The 21,022-nt window shown below is 41.2% G+C and overlaps 1 protein-coding gene across 2 annotated transcripts in view; it reads left to right on the forward strand.

Moving 5' to 3' along the window:
* Nucleotides 1-7,022: 7,022 nt before the first annotated feature.
* Nucleotides 7,023-21,022, forward strand: part of ezrb (ezrin b) — a 45,095-nt gene continuing 31,095 nt past the window's right edge. Inside the window, exons 1-3 of one of the 2 annotated variants that reach the window (XM_015947461.3) lie at nucleotides 7,023-7,164; nucleotides 8,193-8,283; nucleotides 15,606-15,689. In XM_015947461.3, coding sequence (XP_015802947.1) covers nucleotides 8,272-8,283; nucleotides 15,606-15,689 — 96 coding nt within the window. In that variant the 5' untranslated portion in view covers nucleotides 7,023-7,164; nucleotides 8,193-8,271. Of the gene's footprint in view, nucleotides 7,165-8,109; nucleotides 8,284-15,605; nucleotides 15,690-21,022 lie in introns of those variants that run through there. The other variant, XM_070543643.1, reaches the window with a different exon arrangement.

Consider the following 21,022-nt stretch of genomic DNA (forward strand, 5'->3'; position numbering starts at 1 on the left):
GGTGGTCATCTGGCTGCATTTGGATTGTTTCTATTTCTTATTTTCTTTAGAAATTATATCTGAGAATTGTTTGTTGTATTTTATCTGTTTTATGTGTTTCTGCTTTTTAATGTGATTCAGATTTTAAATCTGGTTTTAGTATTGGTGGTCACTGTTCAGCGCTTTGTTTGTCCTCCCGTGGAAGCACTATATAAATAAAGTTGAACTTGAACTTGATTAAGAAGAAGAAGAAGAAGAAAGTATTATTTCTATAGCACCTCTCAAGATAAAAATCATGAGGCGCTTCACAAAAACAAAAAATGTAAAAATATAAAAAAGCATTTAGAAAATGTTTAAAAATATATTTAGAATGAGCAAAAAAGACAATTGTGATTTAAAAAAATGTTAAGAAAGAGAGAAAGTGAATAGGAAAGAGGGAAATCAGTGGATCCTGAGGAAGGTGGAATAGGTGGGGAGAGCAGAATAAAGAGAGAGTGGTGAAGAAGGTCATACAAAAGCCAGCTTGAACAAGTGAGTCTTCAGGTACGTTTTAAAGGGGACCACTGAGTCCACTAATCTCAGGCTCAGGGGGAGAGAGTTCCAGAGTCTGGGGGCCACAGCAGCAGATGATCTGTCACCTTTGGTCTTTAGCCTGGTGCTGCACAACCAGTAGGCTTTAGTCACTGGACCTCAGGGACCTGCTGGGGGTGTGGGGACTAACAAGATCACCAATGTAAGATGGTGCTTGTCCATGTTGACCAGAACCAGGATCTTGAAATGAACCCTGAAGTTGACTGGCAGCCAGTGAAGCTGGAGGAGAAGCGGGGTGATGTGGGTGTGTTTGGAGGACTTGGTCAAAAGCCGAGCACAGGCGTTCTGAACCACCTGTAGACGGTTCAGGGAGGTTCTGCTCAGACACGTGAAAAGAGAGTTAAAGTAGTCAGCGTGAGGAGATGAAGTTGTGGATAACTGTCTCAAGTTCAGAGCGGGACAGAATGGGACTCAGTTTAGCAATGTTCCTGAGATGGAAGAAGGAAGAGTGAACAAGAAAACTGACATGAGAATCCAGGGTGAGAGCTGGGTCAAAGGTCACGCCAAGATTCCTGACAGAACGTTTGGTGTGAGAAGCAAGCTGACCAGGAGAGTCTCTGACTTTGGGAACCATCTTGTCTGGGGCACAGATGAGGATCTCAGTCTTATCTTCATTCAGCTGAAGAAAGTTCCCACCATCCAGGTTTTCGTAGAGTCTAAGCAGGTGTGTAACAGCTGCAGCTTAGACATCTCATGGGGCTTAAAGGAGATGTACAGTTGGATGTCATCTGCATAAAGATGGTAGGAGATTAATTTAAAGGAGCTCAGGATGTGCAGAAGAGGAAGCAGATAGAGGAGAAAGAGCAGAGGCCCCAGCACAGAACCTTGTGGGACACCATGGGTAAGAGAGGTGGTGGAGGACCTAAACTTGGAGACGGCCACAGAAAAGGAGCGCTCAGAGAGATAAGAGGAGAACCACTCCAGAGCAGATCCTGATAGGCCTACCCAGTCTCTCAGCCTCTCCAGTAGCAGGTGATGGTCAACAGTGTCAAAGGCTGCAGTCAGGTCCAGCAGGACCAGAACAGAACAGTCCCTGCATCACTGTGAGTCAGAAGGTCATTAGAGACCCTAAGAAGAGCTGTTTCAGTAGAATGAGCTCTACGAAAACCTGACTGGAAGCTATCATAGATGTTATGTTCATCAAGAGCAGCTGTGAGTTGTTTAGCCACAACCTTTTCCAAGATCTTGGAGATGAACGGAAGTTTAGAGATGGGTCTGAAGCTGCTATGGAGAGAGGCGTCAAGACTCTGTTTTTTAAGAAGCGGGTGGATTACAGCATTCTTAAAGTAAGCAGGGACCTGACCAGAAACCAGAGAAGCATTAATTATAGAGATCACGCTGGGACCGATGGACTGAAAAGCACTTTTAAACAAAGATGAGGGTAAGATGTGGAGGGGGCATGCAGAGGTCTTCATAGAGTTAACTAGTTTGGTTAACTCAGGCAAAGAAACAGGAGCAAAGCTATCTAGGATGATGGGCCTGGTTGGAGTCGGGAGAGGTAGCGATAAGGCTGAAGGAGAGATGCTAGATCTGACCTAATTGACTTTGTCCACAAAGAAAGACAGAAAGTTCTCACAGTCTGTAACAGAGTGGATGGAGGCTGTAGGAGAGGCAGGAGACACGATGCTGCTGATGGTGTTAAACAGCACCTTGGGGTTCCCTTTGCTCTGGGACACCAGGTTGGAGAAATAGGAAACCCTAGTGTCTCTGACTGCAGAGTTAAAGGATGTCAGAAGATCCTTTAGGTGCAGCAGATGGACGTGGAGATGGGTTTTCTTCCAGAAACACTCAATTTTTCTGCATTGGCGCTTCAGGCTGTGTAGGCTGTCATTAAACCAGGGAGTAGGGTTCACTGCAGGAACTGATCAGGTTCTGACAGGACAGATGTTGTCCAGAATGGAGAGGCAGTGCTCGATGAACTGAGAAGTTAAGGAATCTGGGTCGTTATCAGAAGAACAGGGTGGATCAAAAGCAGCAAAAAAATTGCTAGCTGTGCTCTCATTAAGAAAACGAGAACTAACCATACGGCGAGCAGGAGGTGGGGACGCAGAAACTGACAATTTAAAGAAAATGCAATGGTGATCTGAAATATAAATGTCCTCAGGACAAACACTGTCAGCATTTAGACTCAGGGTAAAAACAAGGTCTAGACTCTAGAGTGTGCCCCCTGGTGTGTGTGGGGCCAGAAACATGCTGGGTAAAGCTGAAGGAGTCCATAAGGCTGGAGAAATTCATGGCAAAGTGATCTGAGGGATCATCAACGTGGATGTTAAAGTCACCAACAATCACCAGTCTGGACAGCTTCACAGTGGAGGATAAAAAGTCACTAAATTCCTAAAGGAAAGAACTGTTTGGACCAGGTGGACGATAAACCACAGCACAGTAGAACGGGTCCTTACGCCCGACTTTAATCAGCTGCAGTTCAAAGGAAGCAAAGTGACCAGAGGTTGTAGAGCTAAATGGAAGATGGTCTCTGAAAACAACAGCTAGGACTCCACCATGACCAGAACCCCGAGGCTGGCTAAGAAAAGAATAACCACTCAGGCAGAGTTCAATCAGACCAGAATAATCAAATGTTTGCTGCCAAACTTCAGTCAGAAACAGAAAATCCAGGTTTTTAGAGAGAATTAGATCATTGAGCAGGAAGGACTTATTGTTAACAGAGCAGCTATTTAATAGAGTCATGCTGAGTGAGGAGGAGGAATCAGAAACTACAGAAACAGCTGGAGTTAGTGGACGTAAATTAGCAGGGTTAGATCCACGGTGTTTATAAAAACCACTTATGGAGGGAACAGGAGGAGAAACCACTGAGGAATGAGGATAAACCGACCTTAAAAAACTTGGGCGGATGAACCGCGCCGCAACGAGGCCTGGCGGGAATGCAGAAGTGGCGCTCAGGTCACCAAACAAAGGAAGAGAAGCTACAAGATCAAGCCGATGTTTACTAGATAAACCACGCTTTAAAAGGAGTCTTACCTGGATTCCTGCTCGTTTACCTCTTTTCCTCCGGACAAACATCACTGGAGGCACGCAGCTCGGGACCGTCGTTTGGCTCCGGGCCAGTGCGCCACTCAGGTAAACAAACAGGACGGTACATCCTCAGTGCATCTTGGGCGATCGTGAACGAACAGAAGGACAAAAGAGTCTGGCGATCATAGGAGATGGCAGCAGAGACACTACTGAAGAGGATCGCAGACAGGAGCAAGGTGGAAAAGAAGAGGTTAGTGGAGAAAAGCACAGGCGCCATCTTGTTGCCGACCGGAAGCGGAGGAGAAAAGTTTATTTATGTTATTAACAGTTTATTACTTTAATATTTTAGATTATTTTAAATTATCCAGCAGGGTTTGGATGATAAATAACTCGTAAGTTATGTGTTGAGTCAATAAAAAGAACAAAACAGCTTTTATTTTAATGAACTGTGAATTGGAATGTTTATTATGTGAAGTGCCTTGAGACGACTCTTGTCGTGATTTGGCGCTATATAAATAAACTTGAATTGAATTGAATTGAATTTATTGTGGAGTTTTCTTCAGTTGTTTCACTTGAGCTGATTGATGGAGATATCGGCTCACGTTGCTATGGTAACGCTGTCATCAACTCCACTGACCTGAGGAAATGGATCAACTGATTTCATCACGTTTTAAGTTAGGGTTAGCTCTGTGTTACCCAGTATTTACACTAACTTAAGCCTCATCAGTTTGTTGTTATTGAACTTCTTAGAACAGGATGTTACAAAATGAATGCTGGTTTTACTCTGTATTTCCTAGAAGCATCAAATTGTTTGGTTCTTTCTGAGAAAAATACAAAAAAATTTGGTCTTCGGGACCAGAGCCAACTTAAAGTAGCTTTAAAAGCCCTCATTTCTCAGTAGCATAATGTGAGTCTGTCTTTGGGTGGGAGGCGGAGACACCCTGGACATGTCTCCATCCATTACAGGGACACATAACCAGTCACACACTCACTCACACCTAAGTGTAATTTTGATTCTACAAGAAATCTAACATACATGTTTTTGGTATGTGGAGAGAAGCATGCAAGGGGGCATCATGCACCAAGAAAGGTCACAGCAAGGATTTGAACCTGCAACCTTGTTTTAAACATTTACCAGCTGCATGGTGGCACAGTTGGTAGAGCTATTGACCTGAAGCAAGAGGGTTGCAGGTGTGAGGTGTCCACTCTGCTCCTCCACATGGAGGCACAACTTTACAATAGAATATTTTTGATGTAGAAGATTCTTGTTTGCAGATACTGAGAGGAATGTATTCCTATGGTTCATGGCTGGGGTGCACAAAAAAGGATGGTGGACGGCAGGTGAAAATGGTAAATGGCCTGGATTTGTATAGCACCTTCATAGGGTTCTACAACCCCCCAAGGTGCTTCACACTCTGGTGGAGTGGGCTACAATGTAGCCACAGCTGCCCTGGGACACACTGACAGAAGTGAGACCGCCAAGCTGGCGCCACTGATCTCTCCAACCGCCATCAACAGGCAAGGCGGGTTAAGTGTCTTGCCCAAGCACACAACAACAGCATGGTTAAAGCTGGGATCAAACCTGCAACCTGCTATACCTCCTGAGCTACTGCTGTCCCCTGGTGATTCTGTCAAACAGTTTGATTGCTTTACTTTTTATTTATTTTCTCACAAACTTGCAAACATGCAGCATCAGTTCAGCAACATCTGTAAACAATATTTGACATTCTGTCAAAAGTTCTAATCGACTGATATGTTGGCTAATTCATTTTACTGCAGAAAAAGCGGGCATCCCTATGCTACTTTTGATGTTTTCCTCCTTATGTTAGTTTTAGGTTATTATCATAACTGTAACAATGGAATTTGAGTGCCCTCTAACGGTAAAAGTTAAACATTACAAAGGGCGTCTTTTTTATTTTGTCATCTATTATATAAAAAAAAGGATGTTCAAGGATTTAGACTTACAGACAGAATTGGGTGATAAATGTAGTTATTATTAAGCAATTAATTAATATGCCTAGCTAAACTAATGTTAGTATATTTATGGATGTGCAGTTAGTGTCATTTGGGATGCAAATAATTAGTTAACCTGAAAAATGTTTGCTATTTTAACATTTTTTTGATTAATCTGAAATGACTTTGCTTGCATTTGTGTGCGTGTGTGTGTGTGTGTGTGCGCGCGCGCATGTGTGTGCATTTCTTGTCCATTTAAAAATTACGTAATCGCAGCCTATTCGTTCAAAGCATACTTATCTGATAGGCCCACTTCCTGCTTGTCACCAGCTTTTAAAACTTTCCAGAAAAAATAAATGTGTAAATGTAAATATTACATACTGAAGGAAGTTTTATCTTTAAAAAAAAGCTTTTCAGACACTTGAACGGCAAACATGTTTTGAGGAACTGTAAAATATTCTAAATTAGCATTTGCATCGTGCTGCAGTTAGTTAGGAGCGCTAGCAGGCAAATAAAAAAACGTTTTGCATCTTTTAGACTGGAAAATACTGGTGGCACTGGCAGCAACAATACTCAGGACGCACTTGTGTGAATAAAGCAGAAACAGGCGCGCAGGGCTGACTGGTGTAGTGTTAGGTGAACTCTCAGATATATACGACTCTATTTTAATCCCGTCGTTCCATTGGCCGACTCACCTTTGACCCCTCCCTTCGCGCTGCAGCTCTCTGGGCGGATGATGACGCGCTCAAACACAAACTGTGGAAGTTTAAGCTGTGATGCAACTCAGAACTCTGCAGTCACAAATTAAATCAACAGTTGATTTTTCTTTTTTCCCGTCCAAATCATATGTCAGGATTTTCATGAACTGTCTCTGGAACCCCTAAATAGATATATTTGAAGTTCCAAATGTAGACACACCTAAAGTGTAACTTTTGTTGGCTGTTTGACTCTGGATGTTAAAATACATACATGAATACATTTTGGTCTAATTGTTGCATAGAATTATAATAGTAGGCCTATTAAATAAATAAATGAACAGTTAGGTTTTCTTCTCGATCTTTTAAATTAGCTCTGTATAAGTATTTCATATCTTTATTATGGGGTTCACACACAGTCCAGGTTTTGACTTTCAGAATAAAAGCCCTGAGAGACTGACCCTAATTGTTGATGAGTGAAGACACGTAAACAGATATATATTTAACATTGAGATCATTATATGAGGCTGTATTTATCTTTTTGTCGCAGTTTTTGTTCAAAAATAAGTTTGAGTTAAATACCCCTATTTAACATGATCCGGTACAGACCCACATTTGGAAGCCATTGTTTTAACCTGAGAGATAATATTTAACTCTGTTATCACGTGGGTCAGATGTTGACAAGTTAAAATAATCCAAACGTTACTAAAATATCTCTGTTCTAGGTTCAATAAGCCGTATTTCAGCTGAATTTTCCTTTAGACAGTTAAACGTTTTGCAAGGAGGCTCCTCAAGGTCCCATAGTCCCTTGGTTGCGAACATGCGTGCCTGCTGACAAACAGTAGACGGGGATCAGGATCATCCGTGCTGCGCGCATTCTGGGATGTTGGAGCGCCATATTGCACCTGGCTGAACAGGATAAGTCTGCGGCTGGCTTCCTCGGACCACCGTTAACGTCTCAAAAGCAACAGCTCCGGTAAGACTTCAGCTTCAAAAGCTTTCTGTAGAACCCCAAAACAGAGATAAGCTTGAAGCTCCGCGAGAAAACAGTCGCACATTTTCCTCCCCGCGCACTTCTCTGGGCTCACAAAGGAGGAAAATCTCCCAACAGGTGTCAGTGGGATTAGGATGTTGGTTATAAAGCTGCTGCACAATAGAAGCAACCCCACCATTCAAGTTAATCACTTTGGAATAGAATGTGGTCTTATTTCTGTAAAAATAGGTTGAAACGGTGGAAATTTGTGTTTTACTATAAGAGTTTTCCTCTTTCTGTGTGGGTGTGGACTAAATTTGGACTAAAGGAAATAGTTTCAACTATTAATCCTCGTTTTGTTGCGTGTACATTCACTTTAAATGCTACAGATAATGCTTTATGTTCTAATGCATTGTTTTCCCCTTTAAACGACTTTGACGATTCAAGCGATTCATTGTGGCGATTAATCGCCACAATGAAAGAAAATTAAAATGTACACTGAGGTGTGGGGTTGTTAGTAATCAAACGCGTCATTATTTGAAGTTAAAATAGTGACGGGCGGAGACTGTATTTTATTTGAAAGAAACTGTGGGTGAGGCAAATTAGATAATTTACCCTGCATGTGCGTTGCGTTTAACTAAGTAAAGAAGGTTTCAAGCAAAAAACGCAACTTTCTTTTGTGTATTTCAAAATAAAATCCCAAACTTGCCTAAAAAGTCTTTGTCATCTAGTATTCAAGTTACCAAGTAAGGTCTCTCAATTACTATTTGGATTTGATAAATTAAGTTCGTTAAAATGTATACCAAGTTACTAGTTATTTAAAAATTTCCTGAATTCATACTCTTAACTATTACCGCTCTCTTATTTTGAAGGCAACAGTAAGTATTTCCTGTTTATTGCTTTGCTAGCTTCACTAGCATGCTGTTTCACACTGATGACTGTCGCCTACAGGAGTGTCGCTCTGCCCTCAGCTGGGTTTAAGTAACGCAGAAGTGGCTGAAACTCGTTTCTCTTCTTTTCTCTCGTTTCAGTAAGGCGCAGTGAGAACCCGGAGCAAAAGTTTATTTTTTTTTCTAAAACACCTCCTGTTGCCGGGAATCGGACAGCAAAATGCCCAAAGCGGTAAGTGACCTTTTGTTTTTAATTTGTATTTTAGTCCCGTGTTTGGTAAATCACTGCTAGAGGTGATGGAAAAACTAAGACAACAATACAAGTGACCACATAGCTGTGTTAAAGATTTATTTTACGTTTAGAAGATAAAATTAAATGGATTAATTAATTTAAAAAAAAGCACAGTCAATGCTAATTAGCATGACACAACTTTAAACCATTATAGAATTATGGCCTGAATTAGATTTTGTGTGGTCATAAATTACATTTGGGTTTGCTTTTAAGATATTTGATATAATTTGACAGTAAATCTATGAGAAAAAGAATAATTTGGAGGATAACATGTGTTAATTTTCATGTAAATGTATAAAATTTGTGTATTAATACAAAGATGATCAAATCACTTGATTATTTAGGGGTTTCCTACATGCAAACAGCCACTTTGCTTTTATATTTCAAACCGAACAGTGAAATATATCTGTATTGATAAATGATTAGGTGGATTCGGGTACAGCTTATTTTCATTTAAATCTCTAAATCAGCTGCTGTAAACCATCATAAACCACATCTGTTGAATTTTCACACCTGAAATGTGTATTTACTCTTATTGATACATCAGTGTGCATAGATGCAGTTTTACGACGTTGCTTTATATTTTATGAACAGGTTTTCTTCTTGAATTCCTCCTGACTCACTTTGCCACACCCCAGCTAGTGCATAGTGTTCAGCTATACTCATCCCTCCCTACGCTCACTGCTTGGAAATTCCTGGTTGGACACCTGCCTTTTATTTTACTCAGATTGTATTAAAGACATTTTCCATTATGGGCAGGTCTAAACTACTTTTAATCTATCTGAAAGTTAAAAAAAGAAAGTTTAAACATTGTTAAAATGTACAGAAATGATATGACATGATTTATTTTCTGGAGATAAGAGCAGTTTTGTGATTAAAATGACCAAAGCATCTGTGTCATAAAGTTTGTTGTTGATTTGCTAAGGAAAAGCCTCGGGGTTGTCATGAGCGTTTGTGGATGTGACATCTTCTGAAAGGAGCTGCTACTGTTGCCACAAAACAGTCTTTTTGGACAGTAAATATCAAACCAGACAGTCAAACTTTCCATGAGACCAAGAAGAGCTGAAGATCTGGTGTTGAAAGTTCCTCTTTGTTCTGATTGAACTTGTGGCTGCAAATACAGCACACCGTGGGATACGAATGCAACACTGAGTTTATTTTAATGAAAATTTCCTTTGATTATAACCAAAGAGCTTCAATACTCAGTCTATAGGCTCTGCCACTGGTAAGATAAGTGAATAAGAGATTATATGTTTGACATCTGTGGAAAACTGTAAAAGTACATTACCATTTAGGAAAATGGGACTAAAGCCAATTTAAGATAGAAAACTGAGGATAGGGTGGTTCAAAGTGGCTTCTATTTGCTGTGTGTTGCCAACATCTTGTCAAATTTCATATTCAACCAGTATTATGCTGAATATTTTCTGCTTGATCTCAAGGTTTCTTTAAAACAAACTTCTTTCTTTTCTAGCAATTTTAATGCATTTATTTGACTTATTGGATTATTTGATTTTACAGGATTACAGCCCTCCTATAAACAGATAATTTTCTTCAGAATAAAAGCCTTTAGTTTCAAAGTAAAAAATTTAGATTAAGCGCTGGTATGCAGCTGGTTTTGGTTTTAACCCTGCTTCAACACACCTGATTTCAATTAAGTGACCAACAGGCTTCTGCAGAGCCTGATGAGCTGCTGCAGGTGATCCAACCACTGAAGTGTGTTGGACCTGAGAAACCACTAAAACATTCTTGATACCGGCCCTCGAGGCCTGGAATTGAATAGTCCTGCCCTAAGTGAAAAGAGCTTGTAGCAAGAGTAGTGTGCGAGTACGACTCCTGCATCGATCCATCTGATTCACGTTGCTCTCGTGACACATAGTTAAACGTTAACTTTGGCGCTCCCTGGCTCTCCCAGAGTCCAGTGTCCCTGTGGTCAGAGTGGTGACACAAACCACACAAGGTGTGGTCGCCATCAGTGTGAATGGGTCTTTCCATATTATGGCCTGACTTTTAAATAAATTCTAGGTGTGGTGTGTGTAATTCTCTAGAAAGAATTTAAGAGTAAAATTTGTTTCACTTGAACTTATTTTAGATTAGTTCTCTCCCAAATGCCCACAAAGCTCACTGTCATTTAAGCTCAAATCTCTCTCGCCAGTTTCAGTACAATCCCCATGGCAACGCCCATTGTTTCATGTTTTTTTTTTTAAAGCATGCAAACTATGCGGAGAGTTAAACATTGAATGGCGTTTGCTGAAGAATGCAGGGTGGGTTATTCATTCTAGCCACAGAACTGGTGACCAATTTTGTTTCTGTAACTTGACTCATAGCAACTTTTCCATCTGGGGGAATGAGGTTTCCGTTTGTCCCAAACTGGGAGTCCGAATGTTTCAGCGACTGAAACTTAGGAATGACATTCTTGAGGACTGGCTTCATTGATTAATTGATCAGATACTTTGTACATTATAGGTCCTTCAGGTGTAAGTGAAGTAGAAATTTAAAATGATGCTTTACAAAAATGAAGTTACATCATCTTGCAACTGATGTGATTTGTCTTTAAGAATTAAACTGTTTTGGAAAATAAACATCAGATTGGGATATCATTGTAAAATTACAAATAGTTTCTGATTTAAAGGTGCATTATGTAGAAATTGAGAAAAAAGGACATAAGTAGCAGCTATGCTGGGGCAGAGGAGACGCTGTGGTGATGTCATATTTGTGAAGTGTCGATGTTTAATTTGTAGTCATGGGAATAGCGAAATTTTACAAGCTGATAAATAAAGTACGTGACCGGCGTGGTTGAAACACATAGTTAATTTTGTGCGATCCAGGGCATAAGGAAAAGCAGATTATAAAATGTTTCCTTTAGCCCCGTTGACTTGCATTCATTTTTTTTTTCCTGGGACCCATGAGTTGACGGGAAGGGGAACAGACTTATCCCTTCTGCACACGGAAGCATCAGCGGCTTGGAACAGCAGATTCTTGCCAATAATGGATGATGGTGGCAAAGGAGTTAAGTGCTCGCCCTATAATCGGAAAGTTGCAGGTTCGAGCCCTGCTCAGTTTGTCGCTGTCATTGTGTCCTTGGGCAAGACACTTGACTCCCCTTGCCTGCTGTTGGTGGTCGGAGGGACCGGTGGCGCCTGTGCTCAGCAGCCTCGCTTCTGTCAGTGCGCCCCAGGGCAGCTGTGGCTATATCGTAGCTCATTTCCACCAGCGTGTGAATGTGTGTGTGGGTGAATGGCTGATTTTATGGTCAAGTGCCTTGGTGGGTTCCAGGACTCTAGAAGATGCTATATCAAATTAATGGTCATTTACCATTTACCAATATACACCCCAACTGGATCTCATCAGATTCTGAGTACCAGATGATTTTTTTGGTGCATCTCCAAGTTAAAAAGTAGGCAAACTTGAAAATTGTCACATTTTCTCTATGAACAATTAAGTTGTGAAATTCTCTAAAAAAACATCTTATCAGGCCGTTTTTGTTCAACTCAGGAGGTATAGCGGGTTTCCAGTAATTGGAGGGTTGTAGGACCAATCCCGGCTCCCGGCAGAGAATGCTGCTGTTGTGTCTTTGGGCAAGACACTTGTGGCACCGGTGTTTGGCAGCTCTGCTTCTGTCAGTGTGCGCCAGGGCAGCTGTGGCTACATTGTAGCTCATCACCAGCGTGAGTGTGTGCATGAATAGGTGAATGAGTGTGTTGTGAAGGGCCTTTGGAGTTGTAGAACCCTAGACGGCGCTATAGTAATGCAGGCCATTTACCAAACATGCATTTGGGATTATTTCAAAGGTGTAATTGGAGCCCACAAACCATTAAACAGCTGAATGGAGGAACATTTTATTTTCAATTCTGCACCAGCAGAAGCTTATCTTTTCCAAATCTTCAGTATTAGACTTCATAAAACTGAAGGGTATTTCACTGAGGACAAACAGAAACTAAAACAAAAAGTGAAACTCCAACACAAGGTGTCAAAGCAGCTTGTAAATCTTAATAACCCAGATAAAACACCATGAATTGGCTTGTCATGGGAACAATAATGCACACAGTGGGAGGTATTTTGGCTAAAAAATGTTAGTCAGTTGGAGAAATCCTGTCATATCTTTGGTCTCTGACTGTTATGATTTTAACAACACTGATCACCTACGGAACATTGACCATTGTATCAATACATTTAAAAACATCTTAATTATTAGGATTTTAGCTATGCAATACAATTACCGTATGCATTTTAGGTGCTCCGTCTAACAGCGAGTTGTTCTTTGTCTTGTATTACATTGTGTGTGTGTGTGTGTGTGTGTTTCTTGGTTACCTGTAAGTTGGTATGGCAGCCTGTATTTGTGTGTTTCTGTAGCTAAAAGGACAGAGGTTTTTACCATAATGACTGATAAATCCCGTTCTTTCTGATGCAAGCTGCACATTATGGAACACTGGGTCTTTTCCCAGTGTATTTATAGGAAATGTGTCATGTTTTCTTTGCAACAGTGAATGGCCCCAGTCTGCTGTGTTACCGTTTGAGAGCCTGGTCTCGGATCAGATATCACTCTCACAGTGGTTTCTGTTGGCTTGTCTGAGTCACACATTCATATGTTCCACCCTGGCTTGGGTGTGTGTTTGCTCTCCATCTCTAAGAGTTGTTCAATGAAGTTGGAGAAAACATCACAAGCAGCTCTAGCTTCTAAAACTATAAAGGAAATCACAAAATAAAACACATAGAAAGTGTTTAATATGTAGTTTTGTGGGGTAGGCTTTTTTACTCTTGACTATTGTAGTAGGAAGGACCTGTAGGGCACTACGGCTGAAAGGGAATCTTTGTTTTCCTCTGTTGAGCTAATGTAGACCCCTTCCACCCACCTTTCACTGCTTTTAGCTTTTACTAGAAGGCTTAATTGAGTAACTGACTCTTAAATTTCTTCTTAAACATGTGTGCCAAATACCTGTTGCTTTTAAATCTTTGTTTCTGCTAAGTGAGGGCAGAAGATGCATAGTAAAGGAGATGGGGCATTTCACATATCCTCCATCTGTACTGACACCAGTGTTTTTATCCTGTGCTGCAATAGAATTTTGCCATTTTTGCAGGATCTCTTACCTTTGGTTGAATGCTCGATCTCTGTAGATTTATTGGAACTAGTTGCTTTGAGTCACCAGACCAAGGGATCCCTGTTCCTGTGGGCGTCGTTGAATGCATTCAGCTCACAATAGACTGGAGATGAAAGATGTCAACTCTCTGTCCACTCGCCTCTTTGTTTCATTTTCACTCCGCCTTAATAAGCTCAATGAATACCCCCCCCCCACAAATGCCACAAATATTTGACATTATACCCACAAAAACCACATTCAGTGTTTTGAATTGCTTCAAGTTGGCCATTGTTAATATTTGTGTATCATTTCTGGTCATTTTTTTAAAAACCTGATGTCGTTGATTACTAACTAAACCAAGCCTGATTATTGTTTCTCCATTATGGGACATAATTGATTGAATTTATTTCTTTTGTATAGCCAGGCGTTGTGTTTGCCTTGATTTTGAAGTGAACGTTACTCACTTAGGTGGGGTTAAGGTGGAGGATAACTATTTTTCTCAGTATGTTTCAGTTTGACAGACATCCTCTTTTTACATCCAGGTTTCTGTGATCAGTCATTAACCAAAGGTCTAGGAGGCATGTTGTAGCTCTATAAATCTGACTAGACTTACCAACGCTCTTAACAGAAACACTGTTTTTTACAGTAGTTGGACCTCCTTGTTTTGTATTTTGTGAAATAGTTTTACTTCATTATTTTGATTGGAAGATATTCTAATATCCCAGATTCACTTCAGGTCAGTGAGCCAGTTTGTCTCTGAGAAAGTTTACTCTACAAATACACCCCCTTACCAAACACACACTCAAACCATCGACATACATATATGGACAATGGGTTTCCATAGGCTCCAATAATACGTTTTTGTACTAAAATGGGAGGTGGCCACCACTGCCATTTTGACCGTGTCACAGGTTCCGTCAAGCCCAGACAATTCCACAAAGGGGAAGAGAGGTGAAGCTGAGGGTGGGGCTGTAAGGCTGGGATCAACTGACGACACCCGGTCGAACTAGCTACAAGCTAACCCAAAGCTAATGCGGAGGTGGGAGCTAAGCTAATGGAGGTAGCAACCTACCTACAACCGGAGTTAACTGTGCACAACACCAGAGCTTCTGAGTCAGAGATACGCCGGGCTGACCGCTGGGTAAAACCGGGTGGAACACAGAGGTCTCCGAGACCTCCACAAGCCGGCAGCCGCACAGCAGACAAGAGCTGCTGCGATCTGAGATGCGCAGAGCTGCCGCTGGGTAGAACCGGGTGGAAAGGTTTCCATCCCAGAGCTCCACAAGCCGTCAGCCCGCGCAGCACACAGAAGCCACGATCAGACAGATGCGCCGAGCTGCGGGGAGGCGAGAACTGGTGGAAAACATCGGTCTCCCGAGAGCTCCACAAGCCGATAGTCGGAACCCAGCTCCACCAACATGTTATATTTCAACCCATTTTCTAAAGTGCAGCATTATGTTAAATGCACTGGGTTTTACCCTATTACATTTAAATTTCATGGTTAAACAGTACATGTTGAAATCTAAGCTCAGCTCGGCAGTGACCTAAAATACATAAATATAATTTTACTTACCGAAAAAATGAAGTGGAGACTCCTTGGATGCTCTATTAGTGCAATTAATGCCACAGCAAGTCATTTTGTCCAACAATCGCACAAAAAATATCCAAACAAGAATACACAAACACAGAGACTAGAAATCCCGGAACAGTTTCCAGGCCAGACCGAGGCACTACTGAGGCCTTTCCACGGAGCTAGCTCTGTGGTCACGTGGGTCTGATGCTCATTAATTATACAGAATTTTAGGCTTTTGATACACTTAAACAGAAGAGTGAGAAAAAAATTCACCCCCCTCAGAGTTGTCATGAGTGTAAACTAGATCATTTAAACAAAAAACATGTTTTGATACCAGGCTGTAAACATGTTTATTTCTGCTGTGAAATTGGTATTTTTAACATGGGAGTCGATGAGGATTTGCTCGCTTCTGACACCAGCCCCCAGTGGATGAGGGTGGAACTGCAATTTTTGGTACTTCCGAGTTGAGACCAATTTTAGAGTTGCATCGTGGGGGCTTTACTCAAACTCACACACATAAGCACTGCTCTGTAGCAGTTTGGACGCTTTACATTAGTTGTTGTAACAACCATTTCCCTGTGTCAGAAACTGAGCCCCTGTCTGTTTTGTTACAGCTCAACGTTCGGGTCACCACTGTGGACGCTGAGCTGGAGTTCGCCATCCAGCCCAACACCATAGGGAAGCAGCTGTTTGATCAGGTGAAGCACATATATATCAACTGTGATGGGCTCCTGTTTTATGTGAAGTGACAAAGGAGCAACAGATTGTGAGAATCAAGCTGCACATTACCTTTGTTACTGATGTTGCAATGAACTGAAACCACTGGGTGTTCTTCCATCTACACTAGGGCTGCAGCTATCGAATATTTTTGTAATCGAGTACTCTTATTGAATATTTTATCGATTAATCGAGTATTCTAATACAGTAAATTACCCTTTTGTGTTTGTAAACTATTATATCAAATAACATGTTATAAAATATGAAAGACTTCTTAAAATGAGCAAGCAATTGCCAGTTATTCAAGTTTTATTCAAAATTGGTTTTCACAACGTCAGCACGTCAACTTTACTTCACAGTAAACAAATGCCTGTGCAAAAAATGAGTATACAACCTGAGCTGATTTTCCCCTCGCGCGAGAATCTACCAGCACCGGAACCGCTCACGGCGCATGCGCAAACATGGCTCGCCAGCTATTTCCCTATTAACACACATCCATTTTAATTTCTACACTTTTTTTCTCTCACACAATAACAAAGAAAGCATGTTTGCCGCGGTTATGTCAAATTATACCGATCACAAAACATTTATTTACTTCGTTTTCCTCTGCCTCTCATAAATACCTGTCCTCCTGCAGCAACCCCAATGGACAACAGACATCAAAAACAACACAATAAAAAGTCTGACGTGCTGTAAAAACAGCTATTTTTAGCACATTTTTAGGTCCGATGTGTTGCCACCAGATGCACAGTGTGAGCTGAAACAGTGCTACAAACGAAAAAGTCGCACAGTGTCTGCAGAATGTATAGCGGACCTTCGAGTCCGCTTGTAGAAGTGGCATTTACATGTGGATGTTTGCTGGTCCGGTGCTGCAGCATCGAGGATGTGGTGTTGTGGTAGGCTAGATCTGTTTTACAGTATTTACACTGGACTTTGTTTTTCGCCGTACAAAATGAAAAATGGCACCACACCTTTGACATTTTCTGTCTTTTTCGCACTCTTCCGGGGTCCATGTTGTCCGCCATGGCGTAAGAGACAGTTAAGTTACATTCGCTACTCACGTGTGCATTCAGTGCAGTGTGTATGTGCGTCACTTATTTAGGTCCGGGTGAAACATGACCCCGGGCGATTGCAAAGCCATGAAATAATTAAACATGAATTAAACGAAGTCTCGAGGCAGAGAATTTGACTCACGGCTTTTTTGTACTCTAATTATTCAAGGTACTCGAGGAATCGTTTCAGCCCTAATCTAAACATAAACGATGCTTTGATAATGTTCAAAAGTTGTTTTGAAGTTGGCGTCATGGAAGCCCTTCCCCAATTTGTTTTTGAAATAGATCACACAATAAGTTCTTGTCTCTTCATTGTTTTCATTCATACCCTCATCTCTTTTGGTGTTTACGGTTTGTACCACAAGTCTCATCCTCTTCTGTTTAACAGTAGGCAAATCAACTCAAAAAGTGTATATACCGCGACCTACTGGTGATTTCTTAGTGTACATGCTCCGTGCTTTGTTTACCAATTTTATTGCAGCTGCACATCATCACATACATGCCTGGTGTAATCACCACAGATCTTTGGGTCATTTTGGATGCTTTTGTGTAGATTAAAGCTGCTATTGAGAATTTGCAAACAAGCTAGGTATTGAATGTAAACACTGTCATGGAATGCTCTACCCTCCCTTCGGGTATCTGCCCTGGATCCTCGTCCACTGGAAATGAAAACCAACCAGAGAGCACTGAAGACCAGTCGCCGCTTTCTAGGTCCATATGTCTCTTGTTGTTGTGGCTTCAAATGGTGTTTTTCTTTTTGGGATTCTGGTAGTTTGTCCTGAAGTTGAAGTGGTAGCAGCTGGCTGTTTGTCCTTCTCTGATATCATGAGTCATGAACCTCACACCAGTGCTGTTCTTTAGATAAATACATAAGTGCGTAATGAACGGAGGGCCCAGGGAAGTGCGGTGGTTCGGCGAGATCGACAACTAGATGGTCCAGTACCGTAGTTGCTTTTGGTCCGAAACATGTTATGGACAGATGCTTTTAGACAAATGTGAGAACTTCTTTAAAAATCTTCACAATATATTTATAGCTATACTATGCGCTTAACGTTCAAATGTTTCAAGCTAATTAGTTTTCTTTGGCTTTAAGGCATTTCTACAACCTGTTTATGTTTGTTAGAATTAAGATTTCATTTAAACCAAGAACTGAAATTCCCATCTATTATTTTTGAAAATACTTTAAAAGCTTCAAAGCAGTTTTTTCATAAAGGATCAGTGGATACCGCTGTTAGTCACATAATTTCACAGTGAAATGCGTTTGTTTGGGATGCCATATACAGACGAAGCATTAGCACACCCAATGTCATCAATCACTAAACTGGAACGCAACACTTGTCGGGAGATGTTCCTCCCTCATTGTTGACCCTCCAAACAGCCTTTTATTTGGTTGTCAGGCTCTCAGCTTGTGTCTTCTACGGAAAACGTTATCGTAGCTTTGAGTTCTCACCACTTTCTGGTCTGGGTCCCAGACATTTACTTTGACAACCCAACGGATGCGGGCGTGTAAATTCTGAACACCCATCAACAAATTTTCTGTCCTGTTTTAGAAGTGTTGAATGAAACTTGTTTTAGAAAGAAGGCGTAGGAGCTGATTGAATGGTATGAACTGTGTGAAATAATCATTTTAGCCTTGTGGGTTTGCGTGTTAGGTTTGTTACACTTTGTTGCTATTTTACTGTGAAGTAGTTCTTATTTGATTACTTTGATCCAATAACTTGGAAAATCACATTTACATATTCCCAAAAGCTAATTTCATTGTCACTTGATAAGTTGAGTCTCTATTGGGAAGACATTTTCTGATATTGGTTTACAATAATTTGTCATGGTCTTGTTAGAGACTAATGTACATTTTCCTGTCGTGCTTGTTCTAAATGTAGATGGCAGGTCAACAGTATGAGCTTCTCTGGGGCTTCATGCCTGCACTGGAGAAGGAAAGGCATTGTTTTAGTCACTTCCTGTAAAACTCGTTTTTCAATTGTAGCTGTAGCGACTCTGACTGCGGATCCACCCATCATCTCGGCTCCTGAATTATACTTTTGTTAATAAAAGAATAGACCCTGATTTTTCCCTTTCGGCAGCTCTAATTATAGCTGCGGTGGGATTTTTCCTTCCTACTTGTTAGAATAACTGTCTGGGATGTTCCACTGATAATCAGCCTACTCGTGTCATTGTGTCAGACACAGGTCAGCACTCTATTTTTGTACTTTTGAGGCTATTTTTTCTACTTTGAACACAAGTAGCGGCCCACAGAGCTTCACTCTTAGTCTAAAGTCTTCAGTAACCTCTGATCCACTTGGCTGGTGTTTAGCTTGAGCGTCCCTGATGTCTGTCAGCAGATTTGATTTAGTTTTAAGTGGATGCCTTGGCAGCAGTAGGCTGCAGACGTACACTCTTCAACAGGTTGGAAATGCTGAGTAACTGCAGTGAGCTCATTTTTAGGGCGAGTTTCAGGGTTGGTGTGGTCAGCGTCCCTGTCGTGCTGCTCCAAAGACATAATATTTTGCCACTCCTCTACACACCCTCTTGTTTCACTTCCATGTGACTCTGAGCTTATTCTTCCACTGACGGTTATCAGCCCAAATGAGTGTGTTTCATCTGTGTGAAACCAGGGAATCCCCACTCCAGTCATAATCACCAATTTTCCAATTTACCTATGTGCTTAATATATTTTTAAAAACACTTTCACCATCACCTTCTCCATCACTTAATCACTTTGGGTTTTTTAACTCCGAGGATTCAGCAGCTAATTCCATTTCAGCCTGGCCGGCCGCATTCCTTTTTGTCACCACCTAGTCTGTTATGCTCCAGGCTGTCTAGGGGGCCTGGGGTAGCAAGGACGACACATGCCCGGGTGTTTAAAAGTTAACTTAAACAAATTTATTTACACCAAAGAACATTAATAAACACAACTGGACTAATCGACGGCAACTAAAATGGTAAAACAAAATAAACCCTACTTTGTAGGGCTGTAGCGAAGCCTCGATGACGTCGACGTCTCGATTCTAAAAAAAAAAAAAAAAAAAAAAAGTGTCGACGTCAGATCCGGTAGTCGACGCACCACGCCCACTTGTTGCATCCCCAGGTGTTTGTAAATAGTGGTGGAATCTGCCTGTTTTTCCTCTAGTTCTCCGCCTTCACTAACATCTCCACCAAATACCGAAGACCCGGAACAATGTCCATCCGCTACTAGATTCCTTTCCTGTTTTTCCCGCCTTCATCTCCCGGCAACGGACAACAACTTCTGGGGTCAGATGTGCTGCTCCGTCTCTATCGCAGATGTAGAAAATCACCGGGAGCGTTTCTCCCTTCATAAAGGAGCTTCTTTCAGACATTAGGAGAGCTGTTTTGGTGGTAGCAGTCTCTCCTCCGTGCTGGTCTGTTTGCTGCTGGGTATTTTGGTTTATTTAAACTTGGTAACTTGGACTTAACGTTGGTAAAGCTACTGTTAGCATCTTCGCTAACAGCTTCTTGCGTTTGGTTAAGCGTTTACGTTTTAGTTTAGAGTTCATCTTTTTTGTCGTGTAGATCTCCCCTTTTATTACATTTAGAGTGCTGTGGGTTTTCGGTTGAGTTTAAAATATCACCTTGAGTTTGGTTTAACCACCCACTTTAGAGTTTGGACCTTTGGAGATCCTTATTTTGGTCCAGAACCCTGTAATCTTTGCCCAGAGGGACGTCCCTAGTTATTTGTACTTTTGTTTTAATTCCCTACAGGCAGAATTAGTTGTATTATTACCAACCTGTGGATGGAAAGATTTATGTTTTTTTGTTGTTGTAAATAAACCTGATCATCATTTTAACTTTTAAATCCCGTGTTATTGTCCCTTCCTTTTTGCACACGAGCCAAACACCCCAGGAAGGGTCGTAACACCACTCCCCTCACGCACATAAGTGACCAAAACAAAGCAGCATGGAGACACTCCCGTCTCCAACCACCTCTCAGGCAGCAGCCTGCACTCCCAAGTTCTACACGTCACCAGAACATAACCAACCGCAACACAATAAAAGCAGTGTTATACAAAATGGAAGGCCTGTAGTGTTTATTCTCTTACAGTAACAATTTATCATTTTTTTTGAGGAATTTATTAGATTTTTTGGTTTTTAACTGTGCAATAGAAAAATAATCATTAGATTAATTGTCTAAATGGTCATTAGAATAGTAGACTATTCGATAAAATAATGGTTAGAATAATCGTTTTAAAAATAATCGTTTACCCCCAGCCCTACTACTTCGCCAGTATAACTAAGAATCAGGGAAA

This window comes from Nothobranchius furzeri, chromosome 2 (genome assembly GCF_043380555.1).
Source record: "Nothobranchius furzeri strain GRZ-AD chromosome 2, NfurGRZ-RIMD1, whole genome shotgun sequence".
Taxonomy (NCBI): domain Eukaryota; kingdom Metazoa; phylum Chordata; class Actinopteri; order Cyprinodontiformes; family Nothobranchiidae; genus Nothobranchius; species Nothobranchius furzeri.